We start from the raw sequence: 12715 nt of genomic DNA, 5'->3' as shown, positions 1-12715 counted from the left end.
CGCAGACTTAACTCAAGTTTTCTAAATTTACACGGCGCGTATATTTGCGCACGATCTTCAAAACGAGTTAAGCGCAGATTTCCGTATTTTCAGCCGTACTTAAATTAGTTACACCTGCGCATCCCCGGGCGCAAATTACGCTAGTCTCGCCACTGTTTTTGATAGGCAAAGATGCAAATGAGGTAGTTAGGGCGATTCTCAAAATTAAGTGGCCCAGATTCAAGAAGCACTTGCGCCCGCGCAACCATAGGTTGCGCGGCGCAAGTGCTTACTTGCTCCGGTGTAACGAGTGCTCCTGATTCAGGAACCTCGTTACACCGACTGCAGCCTAGGATATGACAGACATAAGCCTCCTTATGCCTTCATATCTCAGGCTGCATTCTTGCGTTGGCCGCAAATTGCATACTACCACCGATTCACAAAAGTTGCGCGGGCCCTGCGCACGCAAGGTACGGAGTTTCCGTACGGCAACTTTAGCGCAAGGTTGCTCCTGCTAATAGCAGGGGCAACCAATGCTAAAGTATAGCTGCGCTTCCCGCTCGTGAAATTAAAATTTCACGTCGTTTACGTAAGTGATTCGTGAATGGCGCTGGACGTCACTTAGAAGCAAATGACGTCCTTGCGACGTCATTTGCCGCAATGCACGTCGGGAAAGTTTCCCGACGGAGCATGCGCTGTTCGCTCGGCGCGGGAGGCGCAGAGAAAAATCTTTGCTCTTTGCCCACGCAAATATTGCTCCGATCTACCTGAATCTGGGCCAGTGTGTGCGCCGTATTTTCCGCCCTGTGCGCACCTGTTAGTTTCCCTGACTAAATTTCCACATTATAAAACCAGCCCTAATTTTACACATGCTGTGGAAGGGTTTGCTGTAGGTAGTGACTAGAGCTTAGAGCTATAGTTGAGAAGGATCTTTGTTGAAAAATGCCAGGGCCAGCTATGATTCTGACGGCACTTGCCGCCTTACAGGCACAAAGGAGGAGGAGGGCACAGAGGAGGAGGATGAGGGCACAGGCGAGAGTTTATCGGCCACGGCGTGATCTTTTGCAAATGCCAGATTATGAGGTGTATGGCAACTACAGGTTTGATAGGGAAGCCATCCTGGAGATCACCCAACTACTTCATGAGGATCTTATCACCCCAACCAGACGCTCCCATGCCCTGAAACCTCTACATAAAGTGATGGCAACCCTCCATTTTTTATCCAGTGGCTCATTCCAGCGTGCATCTGGAGGTCTGGCTGGGATGGTGCAGTCGACAATGAGCCGATGTGTCCATCAGGTGGTCCCTGCCATACTGCGGCGCATGACCAACCAGTTTGTGATGCCCACCCAGGAGGAGCAGCGTCTGCAAGCCATGACAGACTTCTACAGCATTGCTGGCTTCCCAAGGACCATCGGGGCGATAGACTGCACCCATGTGGCACTACAGCCCCCCCATGAAACTGAACACCTGTTCAGAAACAGGAAAGGCTGGCATTCGATCAACGTCCAGGTGATTGTAGATGCCCATGGCCTCATCTGGCACGTTTGTGCCAAGTTTCCAGGGTCGTGCCACGACAGTTACATTCTACGGCAGACCAAGATCTACCAAGACTTGGAGCAGAATGTGTATGGAGACAGCTGGCTGATTGGTGAGTGACATTGGTGTCAGGTATGCCCCCCCCATGATGCAGACATCACAAGGGGCACATGCATGACTAATATCCTCCTGTCTTTTCCCTTACAGGTGACTCTGGATATGCGTTGGGACCCCACCTGATGACCCCCTTTAGGAACCCCCAAACACCCGGAGAACGGAAATTCAACGAGGTGCACATCCAGACCCGGGCAATAGTAGAGCGGACATTTGGCCTTCTCAAGTCGAGATTCAGATGCCTTGACAAGACTGGGGGTACACTCTTGTATTCCCCAGACTTTGTCTGCCAAATTATTGGGGCATGTTGCATCCTCCATAATTTTGCTCTGAGAAGGGGCCTACATGTTGAGATATGTCCTGACCTAACCCCCCACCCAGGCAATCCCCCCCCCCCCAAACCCCTCTACCCGGTCTGCTGAGGGCCAGGCAATAAGGAGACAACTGGCTGAAGGCATCTTTGCCCAGTAAATGGACCCTAATTATCTTTATTTTTTTGCTTTGCCCAGAAAAAATCACAGAGATTATGTGACGTTTAAATATTTTCTTTGTACATAAAATGCACATTACTTATATGACAATGAGAATGTTTTTTTTGGTACAAAACGCACATTAATTATCTCACAATGAGAATGCATGAATGCACGTCACTGTGGTCCCTAGCACAGACACATCACATGCACATCGAATTGGATTAGATCCAAGTACCCCCCCCCCCCTTTGGTACTTGGGAGCAGTAACGCCCCGCCACGGCTCCAATTATGTCACTGTGCATTCATACACCATTCAGGAACCTAGGATGACTTCTCCCTGGTCCTGGGGATCCCTTCTCCACCAAAACTGAGGGTGACACCCTTATGTTTTCAGGAATGCCACCCCCCCACATTCACACATCATTCACACACATAAACCAAATCATAAGTACAGTATAAAAAAAAAATCAAAAGTACCCCTGCAACTTAAGGATGTTGCCGAGTGCTCCTTCTGGGCTGCCCACGGGCACGGCCACGGGGACGGCCACGGCCGACTGGGGGATCTTCACGGGGGGGTCTGTGCAGGGGAGGGAGTATTTTCATGGGGGGGGTCTGTGCAGGGGAGGGAGTATTTTCATGGGGGGGGGGGGGGTGCAGGGGAAGAAGGAGCCTCCCCTGGTGTCTGGCCTCCTGCTGGCCTTCCCTCCAAGGCAACGGCTATCCTTGTCAGACAGGAAGTAATGTCAGCCGTATTAGCCTGGCCAGCCCGGGTATTGGCCTGCACAGCCCGGGTATTGGCCTGCACAGCCTGGGTGAGGGCAGTCACCTCCTGGGCCACGCCTGTTGTTGCGTTTTTCAGGTCCCACAAACAGGTGATGACCCCCACTGAGTTGGTGGCCACGTCACCCAGTGACTCCCTCATTGCACCCAGGCTGTGCTCCACCTTGGTCATTGATTTTTTGAGTTCAGCCAGACTGCGGGTCTGCCGGGCATTGTCCCTCAACAGACTGACCGGCAGACGCACAAACCCCCCCCTGGTTTCCGGGGTCGGCCTCCTACTTGCCCCTGAGGCTTGTGGCCTTGGAGGAGGGGTTGGAGTGAGCCATGGGTGCTGCTGCATGTTGGAGGAGGGTTGGGAGGGGCCACCCATGATGGTGGCCTGACTGCTAGGCGCCTCTGGGGTTCCCTCAGGGGATGACTCAAAGGTCATATCTTGGCCCATCATGATTTGCTGCCCAATCTCAATATTGTCATCTTCCTCCCCCTCATCCTCCTCCCACTCAACATCCAAATTAGGGGAGTTGTAGGCACTCCCCTCCCATGACGAATCCTGCCCTTCTTGGGACTCTGCATCAGCCTGTCTTGGGGGTGATGCAGCAGCCTGCCCTGATGGGCCAGCAACCTCCTGCCCTGATGGGGCTGCCACCTCCTGCCCTGATGGGGCTGCCACCTCCTGCCCTGATGGGGCTGCCACCTCCTGACCTGATGGGGCTGCCACCTCCTGACCTGATGGGGCTGCCACCTCCTGACCTGATGGGGCTGCCACCTCCTGACCTGATGGGGCTGCCACCTCCTGGGCTGATGGGGCTGCCACCTCCTGGACTGATGACCCAGCAACCTCCTGGGCTGATGGGGCTGCAACCTCCTGGCCATCTGGGGAGGACACAAAACAATCACAGGTTGGTGGATCCACACACTTGGCACATCTTCCCTTCCCCCACCCACACATGCTAATCACCAGATAGAAATTCAAAAAAATTACCTGTCCTCATAAGAGGATCAGAGTCAAAGCCAGGCAGGCCCACCACCTGCTGTGGGTGGAAACACTGGGCCACTGCCCATTCCTCCTCACTCATCCTGACTGGGCAGGGTCCCCCTCCTCCAGTGCCCCTGGTATGGGCATGCAGCGTTGCCAGCTTGTCCCGGGACACGCTCCTCAAGTCATTGATCTTTTTTTGAACTCCAGCGATGGTCCTGGTCTCCCCTCCCCCCGCCGCATTGATCCGATCGGTAATATTTTTAAGGATCTCCTTCCTCCTGGCCGGGGTGGTGTTGTGGCTCTCAGGGCCATGGAGAAATCGCCCATATTTAATGACGCCCTGAGCAAGTATATGCTTCTCTGCCACTGTAAAATTTAGCTTCCTGCGCTTGGGAGCCATGACAGACAACACCCAGCAACAGGGAACTCACCCAAAAAACAAACAACAATACACACACACAACAAAGAAAATAAAAACAAGCAAAAAAAAAAAAACAGACAGCTACTATAAATTCAAAAACAAACAGGCAAAAAAGGGAAACAAAAAACAATCACACACCAAAAAAGACACACTTATCAAAAACAAACAGGCAAACAATCAAAACAAAGAACAAATTATTAAAAACAAACACCAACTATACCCTCCAACTCCACAAAAACTTTTCTCACAAACAAATCTTACCAACAAACACTGACAAACGTTCAAAGCAGAAGCAACTTGCTTTAGGAAGGGAACACAGGGAAATACTTTTGCAATAGAAGTGTGTTTGACTGGGGCTATTTAGACACAGGGCGATCCTCAAACTAAGTACGCTTGGCCTTTTACCTATCTCACTGATTGCGATGACCAAAGTTCTGCACATGCGCAGTGAGGTCCAGATTCGTGCGCGCATGCGCAGTACGGCCGGCCCTTCATTTGCATGGGGTCACGGCTCATTACAATGAAGCACGCCCACTTCATTCCCACTTGCCATAACCACGCCTTACGCATTGGAACTTAGGTTAAGGATGGCGCAATTTTGTGCGCAAATGCGCTGTGGATACGGTACTTACGACACCAACTTAGGGCGCCGTAACTTAAATGACATAAGTTAGATAATCCTAAATTTACACAGCCTTTTGGGAATCAGGCCCATAGTTTTTGTTAAGCAAATCTTTTTTTGGACAATCTGTTGCAAAGTTTCACACCTGGAAATCCTGCAAGTTACAGCTCTTTCTGTTGCAGGCTGACAACACTGAGCCACTGCCTTGCAATAAGCAGCAGCGTTGTCATCCTGCTGCTCAGTTGGCCCAATGGCAGTGCACATAGCAGCTTGGCAAGAAACTTTGCAACAAATTTGCAAAAAAAGTATTTGCCTGAAAAAAAAACTGTGTACGTTAAAAAGCGGAGCTCCACCCACAAGCAAACTAAGCCAGAAGTTCCGCCCCCTCTCCTTTCCCCGCAGCCTTCTGGAACACTTCATGGGTCCCAGAAGACTACAGCCCAATCAGAAAGTGCATACACAGTAGGAAACTGGCTGCAGCTTCACTGCCAGTTTCCTTTAGTCTTTAAGGCATGATGTCAAAAATATTAAAGTTGATTGAGGGTTTCCATAGACTGTAATACTCAGGACATGATAGTGATGTTGTGGCCAACATAAAAGATAAACAATTAAACCTTAAAAAATAATGTTTTTTTAAATGAATACTTAATTAAATATAAATACTATGGCCCGTATTCACAAAACACTTACGCCAACGTATCTCGAGATACGCCGCGTAAGTGTAACTATGCGCCATCGTATCTATGCGCCGTGCCTACAATCTGAGATACGCCTAAAAATAGGCTTCCTACGACTGACGTAACTTGCCTATGCCGTCGTATCGTGGGCGCATATTTACGCTGGGCGCATTTGCCGCTCCTATTGATTTTCTATGCACATATGCAAATGAGGGAGATACGCCAATTCACAAACGTACTTGCGCCCGGCGTATAATATACGCGGTTTGCGTAAGTCGTACGTCCGGCGTAAAGTCATTCCCCATATATGAGACGCAACCCATGCAACGGTATGGACCAGGGAACACAGCCATCGTATTTTACGTAGTACGTGAATAGGGCTCGGAATAGGTTACGTTCACGTCGTAGGCAGTAATCCGTCGTATCTTAGGGAGTAGTTCCGAAGTGATTCTGAGCATGCGCAGTGGGATATGTCCACGGGACGGCGCATGCGCCGTTCGTTTTAAGTACTTGTATGGCACTCGGCCCATAATTTGCATTGGGTCACACCTCATTAGCATGGCTCACGCCCACTTCCACCTACGACGGCTTATGCCGAGGGAACCCAGCGCAGTTTGGGAGGCAAGTGCTTTGAGAATTCGGTGCTTGCCTCTCTGCGCGACGTCGGCATAGCGTATATTGGATACGCTACGCCGGCTTAAATATGCGCCAATGTATGTGAATCCGGGCCTAAATTTATAAATAATTTAGAATAGTTAAAAAAATTAAAGATGACCAGACATTAGTAAGATTATTCAAATCATTCTCATCTATTTTACTGTATGAATGTACTTTGTATCTAAAAAAAATAACTGAAAAGAACATACATTCTCTTAAAGGACACTAAGGAATTGAGCATACTTTTTTACAGATTTGGACCATTGTCGGTATTAAAAAAGCTAACAACATTTTAGACTTCAGTGCATATGACGTTAGATTTGGACAGTAAGAGGAGAGGAACCAGTGGAGGACTCTTTAAAATGATAAGCGATTCCCACAGATATCCCTCTCCGTATTATCTTCAGGACACAGATGTCATTTTGAAAGCTGATCTGTTCTGTGTATCTGAAGCAATAATACACAAAGCTGGTATAAGACGGTATAAGACAGCTAAGCTAAGCAAAAAGAATACTCCCGGAGAGTTGCTGTTGTGTTGACATCCTGTCTTGCTCTGTGTATCAGGAATGGCACTGTATTTAAACCAATTTTAAATATATAATAGGATAGGATTGCTCTACCATACTCAAGTTGGTTGGGGGGAGTGGGTGGGTAAACCTATGTCCACCTGAACAATCCCATTGTTGTAATAAAAACATAAGCACCTGCATCCGTATTGAGTCTTATGGCTTGTACACACGATCAGAAAATCGCATGAAAATTACTGCTTTCGAAGCAATCGTAAGATAATATCGTTAGTAGACAGCTTTCGAGAGCCAATCGCGGCAGTTCATCCTCTATTACCTGATGGGACAAACACGAAAAGTTCTTGTACGATACCAGATCGTATGATTTTCGTTTAATCAGCACAGTTGTCGTTCGAACTTACATTACAAACACACTACAACACATTACATCACTTTCAAATTTTTATTCTGTCGTGTGAGAATTTTCATAACTTTAGTTAGTTCTTCATTTTTGATATAAGACTAGCATACAAAAAAAATGGACAATTATTAATCCCATTAATCTCATTGGGCCGGATTCAGATAGGAGATACGACGGCGTATCTCCTGATACGCCGTTGTATCTCTGAGTGCCGGCCGTCGTATCTATGCGCCTGATTCAGAGAATCAGTTACGCATAGATATCCCTAAGATCCGACTGGTGTAAGTGTCTTACACCATCGTATCTTAGGCTGCATTATCACGCTGGCCGCTAGGTGGCTCTTCCGTATAGTTACGTGAGGAATATGCTAAATAGATATTTACGCCGATTCAGAAACGTACGTCCCGCCCGCGCATTTTTTTACGCCGTTTACGTTAGGCTTTTTTCGGCGTAAAGTTACCCCTGCTATATGAGGCGTAGCTAATGTTAAGTATGGACGTCGTTCCCGCGCCGAGTTTTGAAAGTTTTACGTCGTTTGCGTAAGTCGTTCGCGAATAGGGCTTTGCGTAAGTTACGTTCACGTCGATACCAATGAGGCTTTGCGGCGTAATTTCGAGCATGCGCACTGGGATTTTTTCACGAACGGCACTTGCGCCGTTCAGAAAAAACGTCAAATACGCAGGGTCAAGTCAAATTTAAATAAAACACGCCCCCAACATCCCCATTTAAATTAGGCGGGCTTACGCCGACACACATACGTTACGCCGCCGTAACTAAGGGCGCAAGTTCTTTCTGCATACGGAACTTGCGCCCAAAGTAAGGGCAGCGTAACGTATCTGAGATATGTTACGCCAGCAGAAAGATCCGCTGATCTTTCTGAATCTAGCCCACTGTGTGTACCAGGCATTAGAATGTATCTAGATATGCGGAACTTAGTCTATACTTGTTATACCGATTTTTGTTTTGTTTTCTATGTTTAAAAACAAATAGAGATTACATTTATTTATTTTTTAAGTTTCCAGATAATAAATGATACACTTTTACAGGGGATATCTCTAACTTGGGTTTCATTACTGTTCTGGGAAAAGAAACAAGCCAGTTACACCAGTGTGACTGAACAGTGACATTTTATTTTTTAAAATAATTTTTTGAAGAGCACACAAACATAAAACATAATGGTTTGTGTAGTAAAAATATGGTTTATTATAAAGTTTTTTTAAGAGCACAAAAACATTAAACATAGTGGTTTGTGTAGTAAAAATATGGTTTATTATAAAGTTTAGTTCTCTTTAAAACATTTTATTCCTTTGTTTTGCAGACACGACTAACAGGTCACGTTTTACATCTCTTCATAGAATAACAGATGAGATGATTTATTTAAAACAGGGATTCATTAAGTGAAGCAGTGGCCAGAAGTCTGGAAAATGTGACTTGTTAGTAATTCCTTAGGAGAGGACTAAAGAACAGTTCCTTGAATCAATCTAGATGCCAAAAAGGAACTCCAATTTTTCTAGGAGCCTAGTTCTGCGATTAGTCCACCGATGTTCACAATTCCACCTCCACAGGTCTATTGCAAAGGATAAGGAAGAGTCTCACTTTTTTTTTTAACAGGGAAAACTTTATTAGACAAATCAGCATTACATCACAGTTACACTATAGTAAATACATCAATGTACAAGTCCAGTGTCAGGAGCATGAATAGCTATCCGGCTAAGGGAACAGCCCCAAGCACATTCTCACTCAGAAAGGATGACAAACTATCGAATCCCAGCAACCTCACTCATCCAACCTACCCGAGCTTTGAAACATGAGAGTACAGGAGCGTACTAGGGAAGGGGGGAGAAGGGGAGCCGCCTTGAACAATGGCTCAGGGGGCCGGGTCAAGAGCCGCCCAAGTTTCTCTCCAACTGGACCAGATCTTGTCAAACTTATCCGGGCATTGCCTATTCTCCTAAGTCAACTGGTATAGGGGCAGGACCGAAGTCACCGTGCGTTGCCAAAATGCGCAGGTGGGATGGTCCTCCGATTTCCATCTCAACAGTATCTCACGTCTGGCATAAAAAAGTGCAAACGTCAGTCTCAGTTTACAGTACCTGTCCCCCGTGACGTCCTCCAGATGGCTAAGTAAGAGGATTGTTGGGTCAACCGGGATAACCGTCCCAGTCACATCAGTCAGTCTAGAGGCCACCGCCGTCCAGTACGGCTGGAGCCTAGGACACGCCCAGACCATATGCCAAAATGTCCCCAGTTCCACCCTACATCTCTGACAATTAGGGTCTCTCAGTGGATAGATACGGGCCAGCCGCTGCGGGGTGTAGTAAGCCCTGTGGAGGAATTTGAATTGTTTGAACCTGTCCTTTGCAGCAATTAAAGAAGGGACATAGGAAGAAATACAGTCCTCCCAGGTCTCCTCATCCAGGGAAGGGATGAAGAGTCTCACTTTACCCTCTGCATTCTCTGTAATGTAAAGTAAATGTATAGAAGTATTTTCTATAGCCGAGAAAAGTAAGTGGGCCTGGAACAAACTCTGATTGCATGAGACGGGGAGCAAGAAATGTAATTGTTGAGTTGTCATACCTAAACCATAAAGGGGGATGAACGGGACTTACATTTAAATTTTTAACCTCTTTTTTGTAATTATCTTACTGGCAACCCAATCAAATTAATATGCTGCTAATTAGGTCATTTACAGAAAGGGCTTTAATCGTCCACAAAGTTTAGTTCTTATCAATTCAAAGCGTGACTTGATCATTTATGTCATTTATGGAATATTGGTAAAATGTTCTTTAAGTATCTCTTTTTTTTATCAATCTATTCCATCCAGGGGTAGAGCCTCTGTCAGGCTTTATATGCTGTCAGTGTCCCCAAGACCGGGGTGGAGGAGAAGGGAGTTGTAGGAAGAATTAGTTGTGGGGGTTGCGCAGTGTTTTCATGTGGGGGGGCGGGCACAGTGTGGCAAGTTGTGCCCTCACAATAGCTAATGATGGACAGGCAGAATGGCAGCATTCCATGGGCTGAGTGGCAGCATTCGATGGGCACAGTGGCTGCAATTGATGGCACAGTGGCAGTATTTAATGGGCACAGTGGCAGCATTTGATGGCACAGTGGTAGCATTTGATGGGCACAGTGGCTGCATTTGATGGCACAGTGGCAGTATTTAATGGGCACAGTGGCAGCATTTGATGGGAACAGTGGCAGCATTTGATGGGAACAGTGGCAGCATTTGATGGGAACAGTGGCAGCATTTGATGGCACAGTGGAGGCATTTGATGGGCACAGTGGCAGTATTTGATGGCACAGTGGCAGCATTTGATGGCACAGTGGCAGCATTTGATGGGCACAGTGGCAGCATTTGATGGGCACAGTGGCTGCGTTTGATGGCATAGTGGCAGTATTTAATGGGCACAGTGGTAGCATTTGATGGGCACAGTGGCTGCATTTGATGGCACAGTGGCAGTATTTAATGGGCACAGTGGCAGCATTTGATGGGAACAGTGGCAGCATTTGATGGCACAGTGGAGGCATTTGATGGGCACAGTGGCAGTATTTGATGGCACAGTGGCAGCATTTCATGGGCACAGTGGCAGCATTTGATGGCACAGTGGCAGCATTTGATGGGCACAGTGGCAGCATTTGATGGGCACAGTGACTGCGTTTGATGGCATAGTGGCAGTATTTAATGGGCACAGTGGCAGCATTTGATGGCACAGTGGCAGCATTTGATGGGCACAGTGGCTGTGTTTGATGGCACAGTGGCAGCATTTGATGGGCACAGTGGCTGCGTTTATATCGTTATGGAGATAGCACATTCATCACGCTGTAACAGACAGAAAAGCGCAAATCGTCTTTTACTAACACGAAATCAGCTAAAGCAGCCCCAAGGGTGGCGCCATTGGATTTGAACTTCCCCTTTATAGTGCCGTCGTACGTGGTTTACGTGACCGCGTTCTGACACGATCGTTTTTTTAACCGATGGTGTGTAGGCACGACTGATCATCAGTCAGCTACATCAGATAACTGATGAAAAAATCCATCAGACCGTTTTCATCGGATGGACTGATCGTGTGTACAGGGCATTAGGCTTTTATTGCCATGGTTTTGATTTTCTGGATTGACAAAAACATAAAACCTATTTTGTAAGTACAAAATATGTAGGTTTCTTCCAGTGTATCGAGTGAGTATGCATTCTGACCTAGGGATGCATTGTTGGACACTGCATTTGGTGATCAGACAAGACAGAACATCTCTCTATGCAGCCAGTTTGTCTTGTAAAGCCACAATATTCTAGACAGGAATGTTACTATACGCAAGTGCTTATCACAATCCAAGCATTCCCTTCATTACATCAATTACTTTCTATGTCATTCATTTCTGTAAAACCTTTTACATGCTGTCTTTTTTTTCTCTCCGCTGAAAATGTGAAGCTGTAGAAATATCAGAAAGCTGCCAGTAAAAGAGCAAATAATAGAGATGTCACTCACCTGCCTATGTCTGAGCAGATCTCGGAGTCAGCAGCCACAGCTCCATGTAAGAAGCCGCCGCGGTCGCAGCTAAGCTTCTCCCAACTCATTCCCAGCGCCAAGGCAATAATGATTCCAGCAAGTATGAACAGCAAGAGAATAATGAAAGAAAGCCAACCACGGGATACTGTCATTTTGCCAAATTTTAGAGTTCTTGTCTCTGAAATGATTCTTATTGCTCTGATCCTTAGCCCTCTACTGATATTGCTTGACTTGAACTTCTACTTAATCTTCTTTCTTTTTTTTTTTCTATTTGCTTGTATTTTAATGCCTTTACTAGTGATCTGGGTCTACCTTCCCTTCAATGCTTCCTTAAATTGTTCACTCTGACCTTGCTTTTTTCCTTCCTAGCAGCCTAGTCCTTTTTGTACTTTCACAGAACAGTTCTGCAATGATTAGTGTTTTTTTTTGTTTGTTTTTCTATTCTGTGTTCCTCCTCCCTCCCCTATTCATCACACGCCTACTGTTTTCTCTACATACTCAGTTATGATCAATCATACTGGCTGCAGAAAGTGAATGAAAGTTTTTACTAGCATTTCCAAAAGTTACAAAATTACAGTTTTAGTATTTAGGCTACAAACAAGTACAATATGCAATGTGATTTAAGGTAGATATTAACCCTCCTGGCGGTGTTCCCGAGTCTGACTCGGGGTTAGATTTCTGTGCTGCGATCGGTAACCCCGAGTCCGACTCGGGCTAGCCTCGCAGCATCCACAGACAGTGTTTACTTACCTTGTCCCTGGATCCAGCGATGCCACCGCGCTGTGTGAGCGAGCGGGTGCTCGCTCGATTCACACAGCGTCTTCCTGTGCCGCCGATCTCCGTTCCCTGCGACGTTACGACGCACGGGAGCGGAGAACGGCGCCAAATTCAAAAACGTAAACAAACACAATACACAAAGTATACTGTAATGTTATAGATTACAGTACTGTATGTAAAAAATACACACCCCCATTGTCCCTAGTGGTCTGCCCAGTGCCCTACATGTACTTTTATATAATAAAAACGTTTCTTTCTCCCTGCAAAC

At 46.6% G+C, this 12715-nt stretch overlaps 1 protein-coding gene across 1 annotated transcript in view; it reads right to left on the bottom strand.

Annotated features, from left to right (window-relative positions):
• Window positions 1-12093, bottom strand: part of GGT5 (gamma-glutamyltransferase 5) — a 91516-nt gene extending 79423 nt beyond the window's left edge. The window contains exon 1 of the mRNA XM_040349359.1: window positions 11650-12093. Within this exon, the coding sequence (XP_040205293.1) occupies window positions 11650-11822 (173 nt within the window). The 5' untranslated portion in view covers window positions 11823-12093. The remainder of the gene's footprint in view (window positions 1-11649) is intronic.
• Between the last annotated feature and the right edge of the window lie 622 nt (window positions 12094-12715).

Source organism: Rana temporaria, chromosome 1 (genome assembly GCF_905171775.1).
Source record: "Rana temporaria chromosome 1, aRanTem1.1, whole genome shotgun sequence".
Taxonomy (NCBI): domain Eukaryota; kingdom Metazoa; phylum Chordata; class Amphibia; order Anura; family Ranidae; genus Rana; species Rana temporaria.
Note: the sequence above shows the minus strand (reverse complement) of the source record. Positions and strands in the feature narration are given on the sequence as shown.